The sequence below is a fragment of the Dermacentor andersoni genome, chromosome 9 (assembly GCF_023375885.2).
Source record: "Dermacentor andersoni chromosome 9, qqDerAnde1_hic_scaffold, whole genome shotgun sequence".
NCBI classification, from domain to species: Eukaryota; Metazoa; Arthropoda; class Arachnida; order Ixodida; family Ixodidae; genus Dermacentor; species Dermacentor andersoni.
In genome coordinates, this window is record NC_092822.1 from 99321280 (window position 1) to 99344097 (window position 22818).

General features: G+C 44.7%; 1 protein-coding gene across 1 annotated transcript in view; it reads left to right on the plus strand.

The window, feature by feature from the left end:
• The first annotated feature begins 5491 nt into the window (after positions 1-5491).
• Positions 5492-22818, plus strand: part of LOC126528433 (uncharacterized) — a 67488-nt gene continuing 50161 nt past the window's right edge. Inside the window, exon 1 of the mRNA XM_050176322.3 lies at positions 5492-5551. Within this exon, the coding sequence (XP_050032279.3) occupies positions 5492-5551 (60 nt within the window). The remainder of the gene's footprint in view (positions 5552-22818) is intronic.

The following is a 22818-nucleotide window of genomic DNA, read 5'->3' on the forward strand; positions in this document are numbered from 1 at the left end:
TGGGCACTCTAGGCGCATTCCTGCATCGCCTTTATGTTCCACATAAAGTCCAAGGGCGATAACATCGTGACCCCGGGCCGCATGCTGTATGTTCGAGTGAATGCGTGGGGGGGGGGGGGGGGGGGGGTCGGGGGAATGGGTGAGCCGACGATGGTGGCTCAGTCTTGTGCGCGCAAGGGAGAAAAGTGAGGAGCAAGCGCGCCGCCTTCTGTCGCGCACGATACATCGGGGTGAGTGGATGGAATGGGGGCAGGATCTAGGATTTTGTGAATCTGCGATTGCGCATCATGTTTATTTGCTTTGTTTGATGCATTATATACCCTGACTTTTTCTTAGTTACGTAGATTTATTGGAGACTTACTTATACGTATGTTTAAATAGACAGTTTTAGTTACACGTACGTAGAGGCTTTGCGTACGTAGAGCTTCTACGTGTCAGCAGTGCGCATGCGTACAACGTAGCGGGCGCGCGCGGCTCACGGACGTACGTGAGATTCAATTCTTTGCGTGCGTTTCTTGCGCACGTAGACAGCTTCGCGCGGGAGTTCTGCGAGATCACAAACAAGCGATAGCGGGCCGCGCGCGCGCAGACGGCTCGCATCGAAACACGGCGACAGGATTGAATTGGCTACCGCCGTGTTCACATTTCCCGATAGATGGAGCTATGGGGTCTCTCTTGGCGTGCGTCGCGTACGTGTAGCTAAAAGCGTTTCAGATGGCGTGCACGTGAGGTACGTAGGCTTTTCACGTTTGCGTACGTGAAGCCTCTACGTACGTGTAACTAAAACTGTCTAATATCTTGTTGCGAGGTTTTGTGTACACGTGCAGTGAACTTCAATTGTTTCCAGTGGCACTTTTTTGCCCTTTATCAAGCTGTATCTTCGCATTTGTATATTCCATTGTATCTCTGCATTTCTAACGTACAAGGGCGAGTCAAATGAAAGTGAGCCTACCCACCCGGCGCAATTATGGTTCTGTTCATTAGGTCCAAGGCCTGCGCGTAGCACACAGGCATCTCTCATTTACAAAAAGTGACAAGCAGGTGTGAGGATAAATGTTCTTTAATGCTCTCATACACTGGGTTGACCATGGTTGCGTGCCGTAATGGATGCTCCAGAAGTTGAGCAGCGTGGTGCCGTGAGGTTTTTGACAGCTGAAGGTGGTTTCCCAAAAAGAAATTAGTCGCCGTATGGCTGCTGTGTAAATTGAACATTGCATTTCATTGGCCACTGTGAAGCGTTGGAACAAACGGTTCAAAGAAGGACGGGATAGTTGCAAAGACGATCCCAGACCGGGAAAAAGCCATCGTGCAATCACCCCTAACAAAATTACAAAGGTTGATGAGCTGATGAGACATCAACGGAGGATGCGCATCGATGAACTAGCAGAACGTGTGAACATCAGTCACGGTTTGGTTCACGCCATAATTCATGAACATCTCGGTTATCGTCTCTTGGGTGCGCAGTGGATGCGCAAGATTTTGAACCACTGCCAGAATACGGAGAAGATCGGCGCTGCCTTTACTCATCTGATCCGCTATCACAATAAGGGTGACGATTTCTTGTTGTCTGCAATTGTGACCAGAGACGAACCATCATGCCACTACTACGAGTCTGAATCACGACGGCAAAGCTTACAATGGAAACATTCGAATTCACCACCCCCAAAGAAAGCAAAGGCCGTCATTTCCGCCGGAAAGGTGTTGTTGAATTTTATTTTTCGTTCGCCACGGGCCATTACTGATAGAATTTGCTAAATCTTGAGAGACTATCAATTGTTTCCAATATTGTGAAATGCCGGCTCGGCTGCGTGTCGCAATCAAGAACAAACTACGTGGAAATTTGACAAATAGGATCATCTTGTTCCACGACAATGCCCGTCCCCACGTCGCTGATGTGGTTAATACAAAATTGGCAAAGTTCAAGCGGTAAACGCTGAAACATCCGCCATGCAACTCAGACCTGTCGCCTTGCGACTTCCAGATTTTGGGGCAACCGAAAAAACAGCTCAAGCGAACCAGATTCGTCTCGGACGATGACGTCAAAGTCAGTTGAAGAGGTTTTGAAGCAGCAAACCATGGAGCTTTATGAGACGGGAATCGCACGACTCGTTAGTCAATGGGAAAAATGTCGAAATGCTCACGGGGCTACTTTTAATTGAAGTACCCAATTTGTCATATATTCGCATTGGCTCACTTTCATTTGGCTCGCCATCGTATATTCTGCAGAACTCCTGGTTTTTATACGTGCTCTAGATCTGTTGGGACTATAATTTCGGTGCAATTATTCACGATACACGACCGGTGACAGCTGCTGCTGCGTAATACATTGGAACAAATGACAGCGTCATTGAGATTTTTCACTGGCCGTTGCATATGTACAAGAATGTAAACAAGGATCTTGAATGACAAAGCGTCATTAACATATTTGTCCTCAACTTGTTCCTTTCATGGCCTTTCCATTTTTCATATCAGCGCCATGCACTACTTTGCTGGCTTCGAACTTATGTAGTCCTAAAGTTCGTGTGATATTTTCTTTACTTATTAAATAGACAAAAAAAACATGGAAGCAATGACATCAGTTATGTTGGGCATATTTTTTGGCACGTACGAGTATATTCTTTTATGAAAAAATACATATTTTACTTGTATTGACAGTGCGTGGCGTTCAAGAATTCGTTTGCAGCATCTTTGGCAATGGCAATGCAGTTATTATTCTTATCCTAGGCAAATTCTTTAAGAGGAAGCTTTAGCTCGGGCCCAACTCTGACGCGGCCTATTCAGATACATGTAAAACGCAAAAACGCTTTTCTGAGATAACTCCTGAATCGCTTTTAATGAAATGTGTTGCATTTGAGAGTGCAAGTTAAATTTTAGTGTCTGTTGGAAGCGGAATTTCGATTTAGGGCCTGAACTTTGTATAAAATATTTTGAAAAATTCGAAAGTTCGAAAAGAATAGAAGCACGAAGTTTACAAATTAATAGCTCTGCATGAATTTTTGAGACTCATGTGTAACATATCAATTTTGCCCGCTGTATATGTACTATTATGTGCAATTCATAGAATTGTGATATCAATTTTCATGGATGATTTACAGAGTTGTAAACTTAATTGTTTCGTTTTCCGAAAATTTTAAATTTTTGCCAATTTACAATAAAATATTGATGACCTAAATCGAAAATCCGAAATAAGGTCACTAGAATTTAAGTATTTCCTTTAAATGCAACAAACCTCGTCAAATTTGGTGCAGTGGTTGCCGAGAAAAACGAATTCTCTTTCTACATGTATTTAGATAGCAGTATCCGACCTAATGTTTCCTCTTAAGGAGGAGGCCGAGCTGCAACGTGAGCCCCCCCGAACGAAATTTCTGGCTACGCCACTGGTTTGGGCGTATGCCACGTGCTGTGATTTCTTTACTATGCAACAAAAACGCAGGTGCTCGGCTGTGGAGATCGCAGGCTGAGTCGCGATTGCGTAAACATTAAATCGTACGTAGCCTGAAGAGAGTGCTTTGAGCTGGCGTCTCAAGGGCGTGCTGGCCACGCATGCAGAACGAGCACGTAAACACGTGCCAGCAAAATGGCTCGAAAGCGTGCACTAAGCGTCGAGGACACCCGAAAAGAAAAATGTGTCGCGCGGGACAGGAGCGTCTTCGCTATGCAGCGAAACGTGGTGCAGACCGCAAATCTATGTAAACAATGTAAACATGCAATTATACGTACAACCCCCATTATTCAATTAAAGTTTAACACTACTGCCACGATGCGATGTGCCATGAGGCAATGATAAGGCTCAACCTTCTCAGAGATAATGAACAATGACGCGCAAAACCTGAAGCAAACACATCTTCACTGTGGTCTAAGCAGACAAACAGCAGTGGTGCACGTAAGGTAACGTTTAACATCAACTCACCACTTTCGTACTGGACTAAATGCTGAATAATAGTACATTCGGCGCCAACATAACCGCTAATTATCGTCTATCAAAGCAAACAGCACACAAAGTTTCGCTGACATCGATTCCCACATGTGGGTGGGATACCATTTTTTTTATTCCCATTCAGTTGGGCACGTCCGTCTTGTGCCGATGCGCTGTCGCCGTTTTTAATCTCATGTCATGGTTTTCGTCTTCAATTCATTCACTCCATGCACATCATGACACCGAGCATGATTGTAGGTTCAAACACACGTGAAGACATCACGCTCGGTGCTCCGTCCACGTCAGCGCAGGCATAAATTCCGGCCATGCCGACTTACATCACTTCAGTATATCTCACAGAACTGTAACCCATTTAGAAGACGCCACGTCACACTAAATAGAGCGCACTGGCGTGAAAACAACCAACAGAGACTTCCGCCGAGCGTATGCTTGGCATACTACACGGAGCAGGCGGCCAGGTCAGCATGCCGACAGTCTATATAGATGGCGCCACTGTCTATTCATACCATAGGCGCTGCTGTGTATAGTGGTTCGCACAAAAAAAAATCTATAAAGGCTAGACTAGCCGAACTACCGACTCTCTGTGCCCTATAGGCGTCAGGGCGAACTACGTAGAGACACGTGTATGTACTTGTTCATCGGGTGACCGCGTTTCACCGGAAAACAAATAGTATCGCTCAGCGCAGGACGCACCTGCACGTATCGGAAGCTTCTAGAATTTTATCTATAGTTCTATCCGCTGCCTGTTGTCACCGAACCTTGTCTAATCTAACTGCATGTATGCGGGACGCGGATAGTAAGTATACTTTCTGGAAGACGCGTGGGCACCAGCGATTACGCTGGAACCTTTGATGGCTCATGTATAAAAGCCGATGCGCTTGACTCGCTGATCAGGTTTCCGACGATCGCCGGCTGTGTTCGGCGCTTTCGTTGGGATTTCATTGTCACTTGCTATTGTGGGCACAAGTTCGCTCAATAAAAGTTAGTTTCGCCATTCGCAGTTATTTTTCATGACTCACGACAACGTGACAGTAGCATGCACCGGAGCCTCTGAGATTTGGTGCAGCGCGCTCCGTCCGATATCGGGCGTGGTGCATGCGCAAAGGAAATCTCCGATGACCCTGTAATATGCTTTTATTAATGCGATAGCAGTTATATGGACAGTCGAGGAGCATTTCCGCTGTCGCCGTAAGGTGCCGTGAAGGCGACAAAATCGTCGTTGGGCGTTGTGCTGCATGTGCGAATGAGAACTTGCGAGGACGAGTTGACGATCGCGGCTCAATCTCGAGCAAGCAACGGCGGAAAGCGGGGAGGAATCGCGCTGCCTTCCGTCGTGCTCAAGGCTTCGGGGGGAGGGGAGGGAGTGCAGGCGTTCTACTCTGGGCGGCCTGGGCGGCCTGGGCGCATCGACGTTTCTGCGCAGGCTCGAGTAAGAGCGGGTGCGAGAGAGAAAATCTGGGGGCCTTTGCTTCTTGAATCCTTGAAAATGTGATTCTGCCTAGGCACTACGGAGGAGGTTTCCTAGCGCGTGTTGTATGCATTTATCCACTAGACATGCCGGCACTGCAGAGTGCGGCCGAGTTTGTTTACGCTCAGCTGCTGGCAGCCTGCGCGGTGAGGCAGTGGGCACGGACGCTCCATTTGGTGATCGCTGTGTCTGAAGGGGCAATGTTCGGACTGGTGTTGTATAAGTCGCGGGTCGCTTTTTTTCGTCGCGACGATAGAATGGATTTTTTACCAGCACTGCTCCAGGAGGGCACATGTAAAGGGCAACCGGAAGCCTCAGGAGAGCACCTCAGGCTATAATAAAGTAGGCGGCTTAGGATCTCCAGGGCACCTAAGGGGTATCGGGGGGATCAAAGCTGGAAGCAGGCCGGCCCGTGGGCTGGGGTCGCGCAGGCCGTAGCGTGCCAGGGAGTGCTCGGATAGAAAACTGGCTGTCCGCGAGAGCGTACAGCTGACATAGACCCTGGAACGCCCCTGGAACGCGCAGGCCTCTGTGAACCCCAACCTACGGGCCAATCCGGGTTCTAGCTTTAATGGCCCCGTTGCCGCTTTGGTGTCCTGGAGGCGCCACAATAATGCGAAGTAATGGCACGTTGTTACAATTAGTAAAAAAACATGATTGAATAAATATAGTTACGCCCAGCCACCAACTTACCACTAAGTTCAGCCCTACCGCGCCCCGCGACTTCTGCCGACACGCCTAGGGACAGACGCATACAACACGCGCTCAGAAACTCCTCCGTAGTGCCTAGACAGGATCATATACTCAAGGAGCAAAAGTCCCCATATTTCCTCTCTCGCACCCGCTCTTACTCGCACATGCGCGCAAACGTCCGGTGTCTCTGCAAGTGCCACGCCCCGCTGTATCTACTAGCAATTGTAAATACAGGCCCGGGCCGCTGTATATTGAAATACATCTGTTACGGGTACAGAGTCCGCCCTGCCCTGTGTTTTTGCAGTTCGCGTCGGGATGCTAGAGCCAGCCCGAAGGTCAATTCGCTCGCTGCTGCTGCGGCGCTTCCTCACTGCAGCACTTTGACAACGGGTTTGCGCGGTCATCGAGTGGGTGATGTTCATGTTTGCTTGTGCACACGTGACACCATGCTTGTTAATGTAGTTAGTACGCCTATGTTTATAACATTATAAGGGCGACAAAACTACTATATTTGCTTCGTATAGCTGTCCACTGATTTGCTAAAACAATCGATGCTTCGCCTTTCGGACGCAACTGCGGCTTTTTTTCCCCACTGCCTCAGTGACGGATCAGGCGAAGGAGTTCTTTTTCCAGCGGTGGACGATGAGGCAAGCTTCGTGCGTTTGCACCAGCCATGTAACCGTACCACAAAATTAAGCAGTAGTCCGCAAATCGAACAAAAAATCCGTCGACGATGACGATCAATTCCAATGAGAAATTGGAGCGGAGCGTTATGTGGGTTTTCATTTCATGTCATATTGGCTGGTGCGGACCGTCTGTCTCGTGCGGAATGTTGCAAAGAGAGCGATTTGAAGGTCGCGAGCAGCAGCGCGTGGGTGACGCGTCGGTGCGATTCACAGCAGGAGCTGCAGACAGACCTCCCAGATGACGCACGCTAAGCTGGCGCCATCTTGTAGGACCAAGATGTTCTTGATGTTGGGGCCGAACAGCGACAGATAAGATGCACCACAGGCAAGAAGGTTAATAATTAGCCGTACACTAGCTCTGAACTCACCTTGAGCGAAGGCTGGCTGGTTCGTGCAGCTGGGTCGGCTGACTGGATCGAGACGTGCCTGGTGCAGGCTCTATTGGGGCAGAACCGTAAAACATAAGGCCCAAGAACATAGGCAAATGTACATGTTTTAGGAGGCTTAAACAGTACCTTACATAAATATATATTTCTACTGTCCATAACGTTGATGTCTGCCTAACTACAATGCATGAGTACAATGCATGAGCCTAATAATATAAGGATTACAAATGAAGAAATTCGGGGCCTATTTTGTACAATAGAAGTGCTCACACTGCTAGTTCCACAAGCAAATGCATGAAAGACATGAACCTAGTAGGACTAATGCATATTCTTCCTGCGCGAACGCCATGCACCACGTCACTACTGTAAAAACAAATACCGTAAGGTAAACTAAACTGAACAGCAAGAACATCTTGAAGCAACAAGAACGGAATATGGTTGAATTGTGATGCGTGCAACTGTTTAATGCATTGAATTCAGTACTTCCACTTCAATTTACCAAAAGGAAGAAGTTGCCGACGGACACAACAAAAAATATATACACCTGCTCAGTCGGCCATGCCACGGCTACAAGATGAAAAATGTGACGGGCGTTCCGATATCTGTCTCCCTCTTTCTTTCGTGATTATGTGTGTATAACGACGGCCTTTGACGAGTGTGCGGCATATATCACACCCATTGTCGTACAGAGTGTCCTTAATGTGAACAAGGAGTGCAAAAGAGGAACACGAGAATTAGAGGCAAAAACACTCACTCGCAACTAAAGGTGTATTCCGGAAACAGCAACGGAAGGTCCTGACAGCCTGTGTGTAATGCAGGATTTAGTTCGTCAACTTGGCTCCACCTTTAAGTTAAGGAGACCAAGATTACATAACGATTTAGGCAGCGATATCATACGACTCACCGGTACTTCTGTCCTCATGTCACAGCAGAATCCGGCTCCCGTTTCGATATAGACGTCTTCCACATGGTGAACTTCGCTACCGAAACCTTGTTTTCGGGCTTATATACATCTCCGCTCACAAACAGGTCACTTGACCCCAGCTTAAATAACGGGAGATATCGAAGCGCAATAAACTGGTTTTAGCTCAAAATAAGCAAACTTAACCGTATGGACCAATGAATTCGTACCGCCGTGTGCGCGAACGCAGCGGTAAAGTTTTTTAATCCAGGTAAGATCTACGTGGGAGGTTCATGATGCTTAACGTTATTTTGCGTTTACAATTAACGTAAAAAACACAGCAAGAACAGAGTTACTACTGAAGGGTCCAATGTATAATTAGGAATAAAAATTTTGTACTCTGTCATGCAAGAAAAACGCCTTAATAGGTGCGCAAGAAAGTTTGTAGGCTAAAATTGCTCTTACTAGAACGCCTCTATCGGGAGTTACTGGCTCACGGAAAAAGACTGAATGGCTGTACTAGGCTTGCTTGATTAGCAGCGCCACGTGGTCGATTTTTTCGCCATCTGTGGCCATTTGTTGAACTCGAGAGTGTGCTACCCTTCAAGACACGATGTCGCAGCTTGACATGTCACTGATGTGTTGTGGATTTTCAACCCGCAACGCCAGGAGGGCAATTTATGGTCCTCGCGTATAGAAACTTCGAGACCAACATTGAACGCGCTGTTGACCTCAGCACGGATCACGTTGTAAACAGGCAGGCGACACTTGCTGCGTGCTGGAAGTGTTATAGTATAGTAATAAAATGTCGTTAGAAACGAATTAACCATTTCACCTATTACGAACAACATTTGTTTGTCATGAAATTATAAAACCAGGGATTTGACAACGTCTTTACCTCAGCCTGGAGACAAGTATTTTGCATATGAAGAAACCGGCATTGATGAAGCCTTGCTCGAAGGCATTGACATCAATAACGAGTGGCTTGAGAAGAAAAAGAAGGCACTGCGTCAACTATCATTTCAATTAAGGCATGCTTTGCTTGTTCGGCTAAAGCTAGTGAAGCGCCAATCGCGCAACATAAAGTTATCACCAACCATGGCGCGTGTCATATACACCAGCCTTGGTACGGCGTCTTGCAGTAAGAACGCGCGGCAATTAAAACACAAGCAAAGGAGATGATTGACGATGGCGTCAAACAGCCATCAAGCAGCCAATGGTCATTAACGGCCATACTCGTCAAGAAGGATGACACTATTCGCTTCAGAAATTACAGAAATCTCTACAACAGAAAAAAAGGAGACATTTATCCGCAGCCGCGCATTCATGGATCTTTTCAACCGGCTACGACGAGCAAGATATTTTTCATTTCTTGATTTAAAACGCGGCTGTTGGCAGAAATTCTCCACCGGAAAATACAAAAAAAAAAAAACCGTGTGTTGAGAAAATTGCACAAACAGGCCTGGAGTGCGGCCTGATCCCGGGGACCAGAACCGGTAACGCACTCTCTCACCAGAGCAGGATTGGCCACCCTGGTGCAGTACTTGGCCACAACCTCCTATATGAATACAACAATCGAACCCCGGCCCTCAGTCCCCAGCAGCCGCGAAGCAACTGACCACGGCGGCGGTCAGATCTGTGACGCTGCAGAGGGTGCTAAGAATACCTGGCTCCGGACAGGCCGCCATTGGAATCTGAACCTGGCAACGTTTAACGTTAGAACGCTATCTAGTGAGGCGAGTCTAGCAGTGTTATTGGAGGAATTAGAGGGTAGTAAATGGGATATAATAGGGCTCAGTGAGGTTAGGAGGACAAAAGAAGCATATACAGTGCTAAAAAGCGGGCATGTACTGTGTTACCGGGGCTTAGCGGAGAGACGAGAACTAGGAGTCGGATTCCTGATTAATAAGGAAATAGCTGGTAACATACAGGAATTCTATAGCATTAACGAGAGGGTGGCAGGTCTTGTTGTGAAACTTAATAAGAGGTACAAAATGAAGGTTGTACAGGTCTACGCTCCTACATCTAGTCATGATGACCAGGAAGTCGAAAGCTTTTATGAAGACGTAGAATCGGCGATGGGTAAAGTCAAAACAAAATACACTATACTGATGGGCGACTTCAATGCCAGGGTAGGCAAGAAGCAGGCTGGAGACAAGTCAGTGGGGGAATATGGCATAGGCTCTAGGAATAGCAGAGGAGAATTATTAGTAGAGTTTGCAGAACAGAATAATATGCGTATAATGAATACCTTTTTCCGCAAGCGGGTTAGCCGAAAGTGGACGTGGAGGAGCCCGAATGGTGAGACTAGAAATGAAATCGACTTCATACTCTGCGCGAACCCTGGCATCATTCAAGATGTAGACGTGCTCGGCAAGGTACGCTGCAGTGACCACAGGATGGTAAGAACTCGAATTAGCCTAGACTTGAGGAGGGAACGAAAGAAACTGGTACACAAGAAGCCAATCAATGAGTTAGCGGTAAGAGGGAAACTAGAGGAATTCCGGATCAAACTACAGAACAGGTATTCGGCTTTAACTCAGGAAGAGGACCTTAGTGTTGAAGCAATGAACGACAATCTCATGGGCATCATTAAGGAGTGCGCAATAGAAGTCGGTGGTAACGCCGTTAGACAGGAAACCAGTAAGCTATCGCAGGAGACGAAAGATCTGATCAAGAAACGCCAATGTATGAAAGCCTCTAATCCTACAACTAGAATAGAACTGGCAGAACTTTCTAAGTTAATCAACAAGCGTAAGACAGCGGACATCAGGAACTATAATATGGATAGAATTGAACAGGCTCTCAGGAACGGAGGAAGCCTAAAAACAGTGAAGAAGAAACTAGGAATAGGCAAGAATCAGATGTGTGCGCTAAGAGACAAAGCCGGCAATATCGTTACTAATATGGACGAGATAGTTCAAGTGGCTGAGGAGTTCTATAGAGATTTATACAGTACCAGTGGCACCCACGACGATAGTGGAAGAGAGAATAGCCTAGAGGAATTCGAAATCCCACAGGTAACGCCAGAAGAAGTAAAGAAAGCCTTAGGAGCTATGCAAAGGGGGAAGGCAGCTGGGGAGGATCAGGTAACAGCAGATTTGTTGAAGGATGGTGGTCAGATTGTTCTAGAGAAACTGGCCACCCTGTATACGCAATGCCTCATAACCTCGAGCGTACCGGAATCTTGGAAGAACGCTAACATAATCCTAATCCATAAGAAAGGGGACGCCAAAGACTTGAAAAATTATAGACCGATCAGCTTACTGTCCGTTGCCTACAAAGTATTTACTAAGGTAATCGCAAATAGAATCAGGAACACCTTAGACTTCTGTCAACCAAAGGACCAGGCAGGATTCCGTAAAGGCTACTCAACAATAGACCATATTCACACTATCAATCAAGTGATAGAGAAATGTGCAGAATATAACCAACCCTTATATATAGCTTTCATTGATTACGAGAAAGCGTTTGATTCAGTCGAAACCTCAGCAGTCATGGAGGCATTACGGAATCAGGGTGTAGATGAGCCATATGTAAAAATACTGGAAGATATCTATAGCGGCTGCACAGCCACCGTAGTCCTCCACAAAGAAAGCAACAAAATCCCTATAAAGAAAGGCGTCAGACAGGGAGATACGATATCTCCAATGCTATTCACAGCATGTTTACAGGAGGTATTCAGAGGCCTGGAGTGGGAAGCATTGGGGATAAAAGTTGATGGAGAATACCTTAGCAACTTGCGATTCGCTGATGATATTGCCTTGCTTAGTAACTCAGGAGACCAATTGCAATGCATGCTCACTGACCTGGAGAGGCAAAGCAGAAGGGTGGGTCTGAAAATTAATCTGCAGAAAACTAAAGTACTGTTTAACAGTCTCGGAAGAGAACAGCAGTTTACGATAGGTAGCGAAACACTGGAAGTGGTAAGGGAATACATCTACTTAGGGCAGGTAGTGACCACGGATCCGGATCATGAGACTGAAATAACCAGAAGAATAAGAATGGGTTGGGGTGCGTTTGGCAGGCATTCTCAAATCATGAACAGTAGGTTGCCACTATCCCTCAAAAGGAAAGTGTACAACAGCTGTGTGTTACCAGTACTCACATATGGGGCAGAAACCTGGAGGCTTACGAAAAGGGTTCTGCTGAAATTGAGAACGACGCAACGAGCTATGGAAAGAAGAATGGTGGGTGTAACGTTAAGGGATAAGAAAAGAGCAGATTGGGTGAGGCAACAAACGCGGGTAAACGACATCTTAGTTGAAATCAAGAAAAAGAAAGGGGCATGGGCCGGACATGTAATGAGGAGGGAAGATAACCGATGGTCACTGAGAGCTACGGACTGGATTCCAAGAGAAGGGAAGCGTAGCAGGGGGCGGCAGAAAGTTAGGTGGGCAGATGACATTAAGACGTTTGCAGGGACAACATGGCCACAATTAGTACACGACCGGGGTAGTTGGAGAAGTATGGGAGAGGCCTTTGCCCTGCAGTGGGCGTAACTAGGCTGATGATGATGATGATGATGATGATGTTGGCAGAATGCGGTCGATTCGCGGGACCGTGCAAAAACTTCCTTTATTGCTCCGGACGGTCTTTACGAGTTTCGGGTGCATCCTTTCGGTCTGTGCAATGCTCCAGCAACTTTCTAACATATTCTTTCGACACTGTAGTGGCTGACCTGAATTGGCGTCCGTTCCGATCCCCAGAAAAATGCCACTGTGGCCGCTTTTCCAACTCCTAGCGGTAAGAAAAGTCCTGGGCCTGTGCCCGTACTACCGGCATTTCGTAAGTAATTTTTGAAAAATTGCCGAACCACTTACTCACATGGCAAGATACGATATGCCGTTGATTTGCAGCTCAGAACAAGAAGGTTTCACCGAGCTCCGACACCACCTGGCGTTGCCGCCCGTTCTTGGACGCTTTGATGAAGAGGCCGAGACTGAAATTAATACAGACACTGATAACATTGGTCTGGGCGCAGTACGCTCCCAACGGCTGGATGGTTTTTAAAGATTGATCACTTTCGCCAAGTCGCATTCCATCACGCCCAGAGGCCAACAACACCAATACGGAGGAAGAGTGTCTCGCGTCGTATGTACCGTGGCGAAGTTTTGACCATACGTTTACGGCTGCCCATTCAAGGTCGTGACTGGCTGGAAAGTTATGGGATCTGTCTCCTTGACTGGTATAGTGGAGCCTACAATACGACTTGACCATCATGTACGAGTCCGGGCGCACACACGCAGGCGCTGACACGTCGCACGCGTCCGTCGAACCTGTCCACCGAGACATTGAGGACAACACCGCTTTTCTTGGGACAGTGAGCATGACAGATTTGTTCATACAGCAGCGCGCAGACGGATTAGGAACCATAATCGAGCATCTAGAAGGCCGCAACGTATCTATGCCACGGCATATATCTCGCAGACTGTCGTCCTTCTGTTTACGACCGGGCGCTTTTTAAAAAAGGAATCTACTGTCAGCAACAAAAGCTAACTTTTGGTATTGCCAGCCGAGCTTCGTGAACGAAATTCTGTTCGCCTACCACGAAGACCATCTCTCTGGCCATCCAGGCTACACCGGAACCATGGCTAGAGTGTGAAAATCGTACTATCAGCTGAAACTCGCCCCTTGGGTTGAACGGTATGTCCAAGCCTTTCTTGAGCAGATATAGGCGCCCTCACGGGGACCTTCGTCACCCTCATCTGCCCTCCTCCCTGCCCCCTTTGTCAGATGAGGGTGCGGTGGGGGAGGGCAGAAGTTGTGAGGAGAGGGAGGGTGCGCAGATGATGTCAGGTTAAACGAGGAAAAGGTGATTCGTATTGTTGAATTACGGAAAGTTCCCTCAGATCGTGTGCATGGAGGGTTTATAGTCTGAAGTTTTGAAGTAAGCTGGCAGGAGGCTTAGCGTAGATGTCCGTCGAAGCGAACATTTACCTTACTAAAGTCACAAATGGCTGGTGATTTTAGCTGTAACTAAACCGATTGAAAGGTGTAGCTACTGAAAGCGGTCACGATGTAGGAGTGACGGCGACTTTCTGGCATCAGTCCGAGATTTTTTTTTTTTCACTGAGCACCACTGCTCAGCGCACTCCCTCATCCGAAGTAAACACCCTGGAATTTGCCTTTTCTTGCTCTAATTAAATAGGCCAAAATGGAGTTTGAAGACTTTCGGGCACTGATAGCGTTTGCTGACGTATGAACTAAAGGAAACATGAAGCTGAAGAAAATTGCGGAAATGTTAAACTGCCTTTCTTCGCCGTTTGATTTCCACGTTAAATTTTTGTGGTGTCATTACACCAGAATTTGTATAACGAAATGGCCATACACTGCTTTTGTCACGTTATAGCCGTGCTTGCAAAGCCTCGCAAACAGCAGCCTATTTGGTCAAAACATGCTTTTGTACATATGCTTTTCCGAAAAGAAAAGCTGCCAAGAAGGTTACAAGAAAGAAGAGCATTAAGTTAAATCCGCTGCAATGCTTTACTTTTTTGTCTTTATTCCTTACACATAAGTGGATAAGCCAGAGTGTGAATGTTACAGAAATGCACCAAATAACTTGTCGAAATTATGCAAAAATGTTAATTCAACTAAGCATAGATTTATGTGCAATAATAGACACTAGCCTCAGTTTCTTTCCTTCTGACACAAATAGTATATCTTATTCCTTTGGCATGAAGAAAAGGATATGTAGACCAGCAAGTCTATATTTGAATGAGAGCCTTCGCGATTAAGCACCACTATAATGTGACCATTACAGTACATACACTGTAAACAGTGCAGATTACGGCCCTAATTTCACAAGTGCAACATGTTAACGAAAACAGCAACTATTAACCCAGAAACTAACCAAATCCCACAAAATAACAATAAAAAAGATGAATGTGTCTGCGCAGCACCTGTTTTCTGAAGTTACAGGAAAGTGGCATGCCTGTTAACAAACCTACAACCACGGCACATTTGTATGTGATCACCCCTGCCTCCTTATGTGCTTTCGTGCCTTTGACAAGGCGTTACTGGATATTTATTTGCTTCTCTGTTGCAAAAACACATGAATGATCAGTCAGTGCACAGTGTACCATGCCATTTATCTATGTGGACTCACTTTGTGTCCTTAGCACTGCTCTCACCTGTTCAGAACTAAGAATCGCAAAAAGACTTGTTCTACTTATATCTACATGCCTGAACATGTGGCTTCTGCAGTTGAAATAGGGTAATTATAAGTAAAACGAATGACATGTTCTGATGAACTTTATTTTCATAATCTAATCGTTTATTTGGGCACATAACCAGTCAGATCATTCGTACTAAAACATGAAAACAAATTCAACACACTGGTTTGTACTGGTTGGTGCTTTATTGACTTTAGTGCACACATTGAACAAACGACAGGCACTGAGAAATACCAACAACCACCAACTTCCAGACGGCATTATTTGTCACATGTGCACGTGATATAGCTACAAGAACCCAAACAAAAGTAAAGAAAGAAAAAAGTACATTTTAAAAGAAAAAGAACAAGACAAAACAAACTTCTTTTGGTAGCTAAGTCACAATCAAGGTGCAAATGACAGCTATAGTTTGGTAAGCACACGTTTAGTTATTTTGCCCAGTCCCGCGATATCACAATTTCTTGTTTGACAGCAACACTGACGGGACATCTACGCATATCTTTATTGCACATGCCATTTTTGCTCGCTCCAAAATACTTTTGTGGTTATTCATTTAGTACCTGCTTCGTCTGTACTGGCATTGCAGGGGGGTATACATTCTTTGTAATGTAACTTACATTCAAATCAAGCACACAAAGCAGGGAGGGAATTATCTTTGAAAACTATGCAAACATTTTCAGGCGAAAAAACCTTGCAGTCCCTTTGGTCCAAGGAAAAAAACAATGTGAGGCTTCACCTATAAGTAAAAGGAAATTAATAAACCTTTTTAGTGTAATATCTTTCTTGTGAGGTATGATGACAGCCTCATATGAATTTCTTTATGTCTACATGTTTGGAACAGTATATGCTGCGAAATAACTTTAACTGAAGAGATTTCCTAGTCTTTTAAATCCTGCCATTGCAGCTTACCCTTACTCTCAGTAATACAAAGCCTTTTAGTTTGACTTCCTATTACAAATCTAACTGCCATATTTTGAGCATTTTCAAGCTAACTCAATATTATGGCGATCCTAGCAAACACACACTTATTTCATTAGTGAATGCGCATAACCAAAATACAGCTGTTCTCGGCTAGCCGACAAAATGTGTATGGGTGGACACATGACAGCTACAACACCGATAAGCATCATGGCCAACCAAAATTAAATTTATTCCTACATGGGCGAGCGCGGCGGAGTGTGAGCAGACGACAATCGGCTTTTTCTGGAGGCATGTACAAAGGAACCCCAACATAACGAATCTACTAAAATCAGCAATTCGGTTTGTTGTACTGAGATTCTACCTTTTAGTCAAATAAGTACATTTGCAAATGGATTGTTTTCCCACGGAAAGGGCCGCAGTCTGAAAAAGCAAATCTGAATCAGAAAAAAAATTTTGAATTTGAGAGTCAGCGACCAAAGATATGGTTTCACAATACCTTCACATAGGTAGCATAAAGCAAATCCAGTCTTGCTTTCACATCCACTCTGTCCTCTTTGATACTGCCACACGCAGTGGGACGACACTATCATGAAAAGTACTGGCAGTGGAGGCTTTGTGTGTTTTTCACTTCAATGCATCTCTGAAACTACAGATTATGCAACCCCCAGTATTAAACCCGTGGGAAGACTGTGCACATAATACCACGCCCCATATCAGCACGTCCACTCTTTCCACACGCAACAGATCACCTCTAGAACAGGGTGTGCAGGCTGCAGCTGTGCTCAGCTGCGCTCACAGCCATGTGCAGCGACGGCTGCACTGGAAAAGAAGACACGCACGGACTGGGCCCCTATGAGGCCCTCCTTAAAAGCTCAGTTTAGTTCAAAAGGTTAGTGCAAAAAGTGAATTTGCTTCATTCCTATTAAGAAATTTTGTACACATGGTAGAAAAGTTATGAAAGTAGAACGTTTTATTACTTTTCACGCCTCTCAGTTGGAATATCATACAAATGCATAAGCAGCCATTTTTGCCTTGTTTCATCTCAGATGATTTTTTCATGCTGGAAGAAAGGCATGCGTTTAAAAAATAAGATTGGTTGCAACATGTAAAGGAATTGTGTAACGTCACAAGGGTTGCTGAAATCAAAATATATTTGTGATTTCCTTGCGACTGGTGCACTCAAAAGGAAAACGACCTTTTAAATAGGCTAAAAAAAGCCACAGCACAGGCACCCATACTAAGCCAGGGACTGTATCAAGCTGATATGAGAAGACTTTCAAGAAAGAATCTTTTCCGGTTTGGTAAAACTTTAAAACAAGGGTTAACGCCTGGCCCCACGCCTTAAATCTAGAAGGAATAAAGTTCTTCTTAAGTTATTCTGTGTTCTTTCTTGAACCCAACAAATGTGCCTAGAAAAATAGGTCAAGTCTACATCTGTGGCAACGTGTGAACAAGAACCCCGCTTTGGCTGGCTGCAGTGCTCCCTGCGATCAATATTCAGGCAGAAAATTGTTCCACCTGTATGACTGTGCCCCCAAAAAAGCCAAATGTGGTAGACTACATCAATGCACATGGAAAAATCTTTAGTCCATGCTTGCTGGTACCCTGTGTCTGTATTGGCATCTAGGAAAATTGTGGCCCCCACGTGCTGGAATCTTTCCGTGGCATAGAAAACAACATTGTAGCACAGAAAACAACAAACAGCTGTGAAGTGTTAATCAGTTTATTCAGCAGTTTAATCACGGCAGCAGTTTAATCAGTTACTTCCAAGTGTTTACATGTTTGAAGCATTGCTTGTGGGCATCTTGGCTACAAAACAACCTAGACCTTACATCCCAGTCTGGTGCGCAGCGTAACAATGGCTTTTATTGGAGCAACTTGAAGCTTTAATATCGGTTATTCAGTTCGCACGATCTTTCACAAAAGAGCTATAGGCAAGTTTGCTGCAATAACAGTACTGTTTTCGCAGCATTCGTCGTGGGGAGTGCGGCTTGCACCTTTTGCCAGAGTTCTTGCTGAACGACGATTTATTATCGGTCTGTTTAATATAGATATTGAACAGCTCATATTTTTGTCTCTTCAATCCACACTTCTGCTGCACTTCTGCCAGCATCTCTACACAGTGTGTTTTGACTGATGTCATACCAAGCGAGCACGCTACAAGCTATGTGTGCATCGTTTTCATGACTCTTTCGATGACCATATTTCATTTTCAGTGACTTTATCAACTAAGCATCTAGCGGCAGCTTGAACATGGGTACTCATGAGAACTCACACCAGGTTTGGTCGAACACGTCCAGCACTGCAGCACTGGGTAGTGAACCATGCTGTAAGAGTTGGCAACTAAATTGCTGCCTTGTGATTGAAACTTTTCAACCTTACAATCAAGGCTTCAACTGCCCAGCCAGCGAGCTGCAGCAAAGGTGTGAACTATAGTAATCTGATGTCACATTCTATGTCATAGCGATAGCAGCTGATCCCTCCAGTGGTGGCCCTCAAGGCCGACAGGCATCCCTTTCTGTGCACGTGCTTGTGTAGGACTAGGCCGATGATACCAGTTTGTTCTTCAGCATTTAACACTATATTCACGCTGTATCGGGAACACATTTTCTTAGTGCGATAGCCCTTGAACCTACATAATTGCCACCAAGAGTTCTTTGTCCACCAGCCTTTCGTTTGCCATGTCATTTGCTTCTGCCTTGATGTCATGGAGCAACTTCAGCTAGCTGAAGCAATGATGGTGTTTGAGTACCCACACAGCTTTGCAGTTTTCCAACCTGAACATTGCTTCATTAAAAGCTGACATGGTTTGGTCTCAGCAGGCAGATCAGAGTTAAAAAAGAACCCTCATATACTTCTTTCAAAGTCATTCTAACCTTGTGAATAACCCCGTGCCTTTTGATGTGTTATTCAGCATTGTCCAAAGCAAGTCGGCTCTTAAAAATCAAAATAACAACTTTGCGAGGTCAGCTACTAGGCTACACTGTCTCTTCAGCAAGCCTGAAGTGTCTCGCAGCCATCAAAGTAGGAGTGCAAAAAAAACGACAAAGTGTGGTAGACAACATGTTCATGGAAATCCACATGTTTATGGACTGTTACACTGAGTGAAAACGATGGTGGCTTCCCAATACAGTCTTGATGTACGTAGTTTCAGTCACGAACAAACAGCCAGTTGCCCAGTCCTGCACAAGCACAGTGTACAGATGCTTATGGATTAAAATTTTTTGTGTGTGCATGTGGTGCAGTGTACAAAATTACATTTTCCTGAGACTGCAGTACACTGGGAAGACTGGTTGCTACTTCAATAGTAGGCCCTTAGAGTATTGCAGCCCTTTGTGCACATTTTGCTGCAGATTGTATCAAATGGGAATGAAAACTGTTTTGCAGGACACGCCAGTTCAGTTCAAACAATTAGAGTAACCCAAGAAATAGTTTAAGCCTCCAAAACGTCTTCATACAGTCCCTAGTTTAGTACAGGTTTTCGCCTGATATTTTGGCTTCTACGGTATAATGATGTTGCTTGCTAGGTACTGGTGGTTTGATGAGCACACTCTTTTGTGTTGCTATAATGACAACTTGTAACAAAGATTTTCCTTTCTAACAAACGTTTGGATACAATGCCTGTGAGTTCGTCTTTTAACCTGTTTTTCATTCGATCTGTGCATTTACATCGAACGTAAACTACAAAATATCAGTACTGAGAATCACAAAAGAACACACTTGTGTTACGATACTGCTGAGATCTTTGGAGTGGTGAGCCACAGGATGCAACGCAGGTAGAAAAACATCCTGAGTTAAAGCAAAATAGCAATCGTAAGATGCGGATCAAAAATTTTATTTTGTGAGGCTTTTGGCATGTATACCAATTACCACATTTGTATGTAAAATAGTTTTGCATAATAGCTGAGCAAGGTTAACATCTCGCCCTGTGACTGTCAGCCAGTGCTACTCATGGCAATGTGGGCGAATATGGCACATCCTTTCATATGGAATTTTTGTGGGTTACATGAATTCAAAAGAACTTAGGTTCACATAATACATGATAACTGTGGTTAGAAGGACTTGTTGCATGCAGCACCAGTGCCACGAGAGGCACTGCCTAACACTTCCAGGGCCAAACTTAGTAACAAATGTGCAACAAAGTGAACAAGTGGATAGCTGCTGCTATAACTCAAAGATTGCATGCATCATGCAGATGTGAATGCAGCTCCCATCAGGAGCGAGTTGCCTTTTGGTGCACTTCACTTCTCTTCCTCTTTTGTCTTCATTGCATGCTGGTGCCATATGGTAATAATGAACAAAAATAAAACACATCAGTTCCCATTCTTGTTTTACTACATGCTGTAAAGTCGTCCAAATGCACTTAGGACTCTTAAGGATGTACTTTAGCGATTAGGTCTTAACAATATTTTTCTCTTGGCTTCACTACACCTTAATGTAGTGCAAATTCTAGACACTGCTTACAAAAAAACCTACTCCACACACTAACACATTCAATTAAGATTACACAGTCTATGGCTTGGAGATGTGTACATACATACTTTATACATGGTTACAATGAAAATATAAGTGACTGTTCTAATACGCACACTTAGCATACTGCATAACAGTCACTTGATTCCAAAATGGTTTTTTGTTATCACACATAGGACGGCCACAACTATAAATTTAATTCTGGCAGTTGCTTAAGTCACGGCCAAAACCTTCGTGGTGCAATCAATGAAAATTTTCGAATTTAGAGCAGTTAGACATAAACAGAGCAAATAGTTTTAAAGTGTTAAATAATGAACTGTTATGGAATATGGCGGTAGAAGGGCATGCGTCTGAAACATAGGTACTGTTAATCATATAAGCACATTCTTATATTTTTGCTTACTTTCCTAGGGATTGCATTAAACAGTTTGCTTACATGTAAATTTTGCTACATGGCTGTATCGTATTAGCTCTTATCTTTTCACATATCGCTTACTGCAGCTTTACGCACATGCAGATGGGCCACCTTCAGCTGAAGGCCAAACACTATGTTGTCCAACATACATGCATATTACAACGCCAAACAGTAGACTTAGAGAATGAACCACTCTTTTAAAAAGTGCAGTTCTTTGGACACGCATTGATATATATCTGGAAAACGAAGATTTTTGCTAAAATGATAACTTAATCTAACCGGTACTGAGCATAATGCATCAGGCAAGAAACTTGCATTTACAGGGCACCGCTATAGAGACTGCAACCTCGGCGGCTTCTCCACAATCTGGCACAATGTGCTCAAGCTGCCTGTAAATCCTGGATGGTGTCTATGATACTTTAAGAAGCTCAGCAAACATGAGAAGGACCTAAAATGAAGGTCAGAGAAGCAAAGCAAATTTTTAACCTTTCCTCTATATGTTCCAATAAGTGTGAAGGTGCCAGCAAATGATGTACTTGAACTGTGTTTTTAATCGTGCAGTGCTAGAGAGCATATTATTGCAATAATAATAATGTGATAGAGAAGAATGACAGAAACCAACCTAATGAATATTTTTCTAAACTTGCACGAGGTTTTCATCATTATGCCGATGCACACACCTGCATACCTCCACTGTGAAGACTTGTTTCAGTTTCTTATTTTATTGTCACATAGTAATTTACATCATACACTTGTGCCGAAATACATCACCTTGGGCTCCTTCACTATTTTTTTTCTTTCTGGAACATATATCCCTATACAGGGCAAGCACTCAAATACATGCAAAACTGCCACGGGACTGGCCACTCGAGGTCGACATGTTTGTACAGCGCAAAAGACGAGGATTGAAGGGAGAACACAACACAGGCGCTGTCACACACACACACACACACACACACACACACACACACACACACACACACACACACACACACACACACACACACACACACACACACACACACACACACACACACACACACACACACACACACACACACACACACACACACACACACACACACACACACACACACACACACACACACACACACACACACACACGCACGCCCACACACACAAGGCACTTTGCGGGATTCTCAGGCTTCTTTCACGCTCCTAAACACTCATTATGTAGCACATATTGAGCCACAGAAAGGTGTACTGGGAAATTTTCACGTTGCTCTACAATTTCATAATGAAGACCTTTTTATCTAATTATAATATTTGAGAAGTTGATTAGGTAATTAGGCAAAATGCAGAAAATCCAGGTATTTCCAAGAGACAGGAAACAACATTACCTAGGTTCTGTGCAGCTATGTGGCATATGCATATTTCTTTAAGTTTGCTAAAGTTACGTGGGATAACCTGCATACGTCCCATGGAAGAGGTGTCACACCAATCACTCTAAGGGATGCCGCTAAACAACCCATGGCACTTGAAACATCCAGGGTAAAAAAGTAAACTCTAGGTAAGAGCATACCAAAGCCTCTATTGCTGAAAAGGGAAACTGATGGGAGGCGTCTGATCTCCGCCTATGAAGCTGCTTCATCCTCAGAGCTGGCAATGAAATGGCCGCAGCCGCAGTCCTGAAATAAAGAAAAATTTGACACTACAATGATCACATAGAACACGAAAAAGCTGGTAGCAAGTTTGTATATTGGTCACCTTATTGTTAAACTAAGCTTGCCAAAATTTTATAT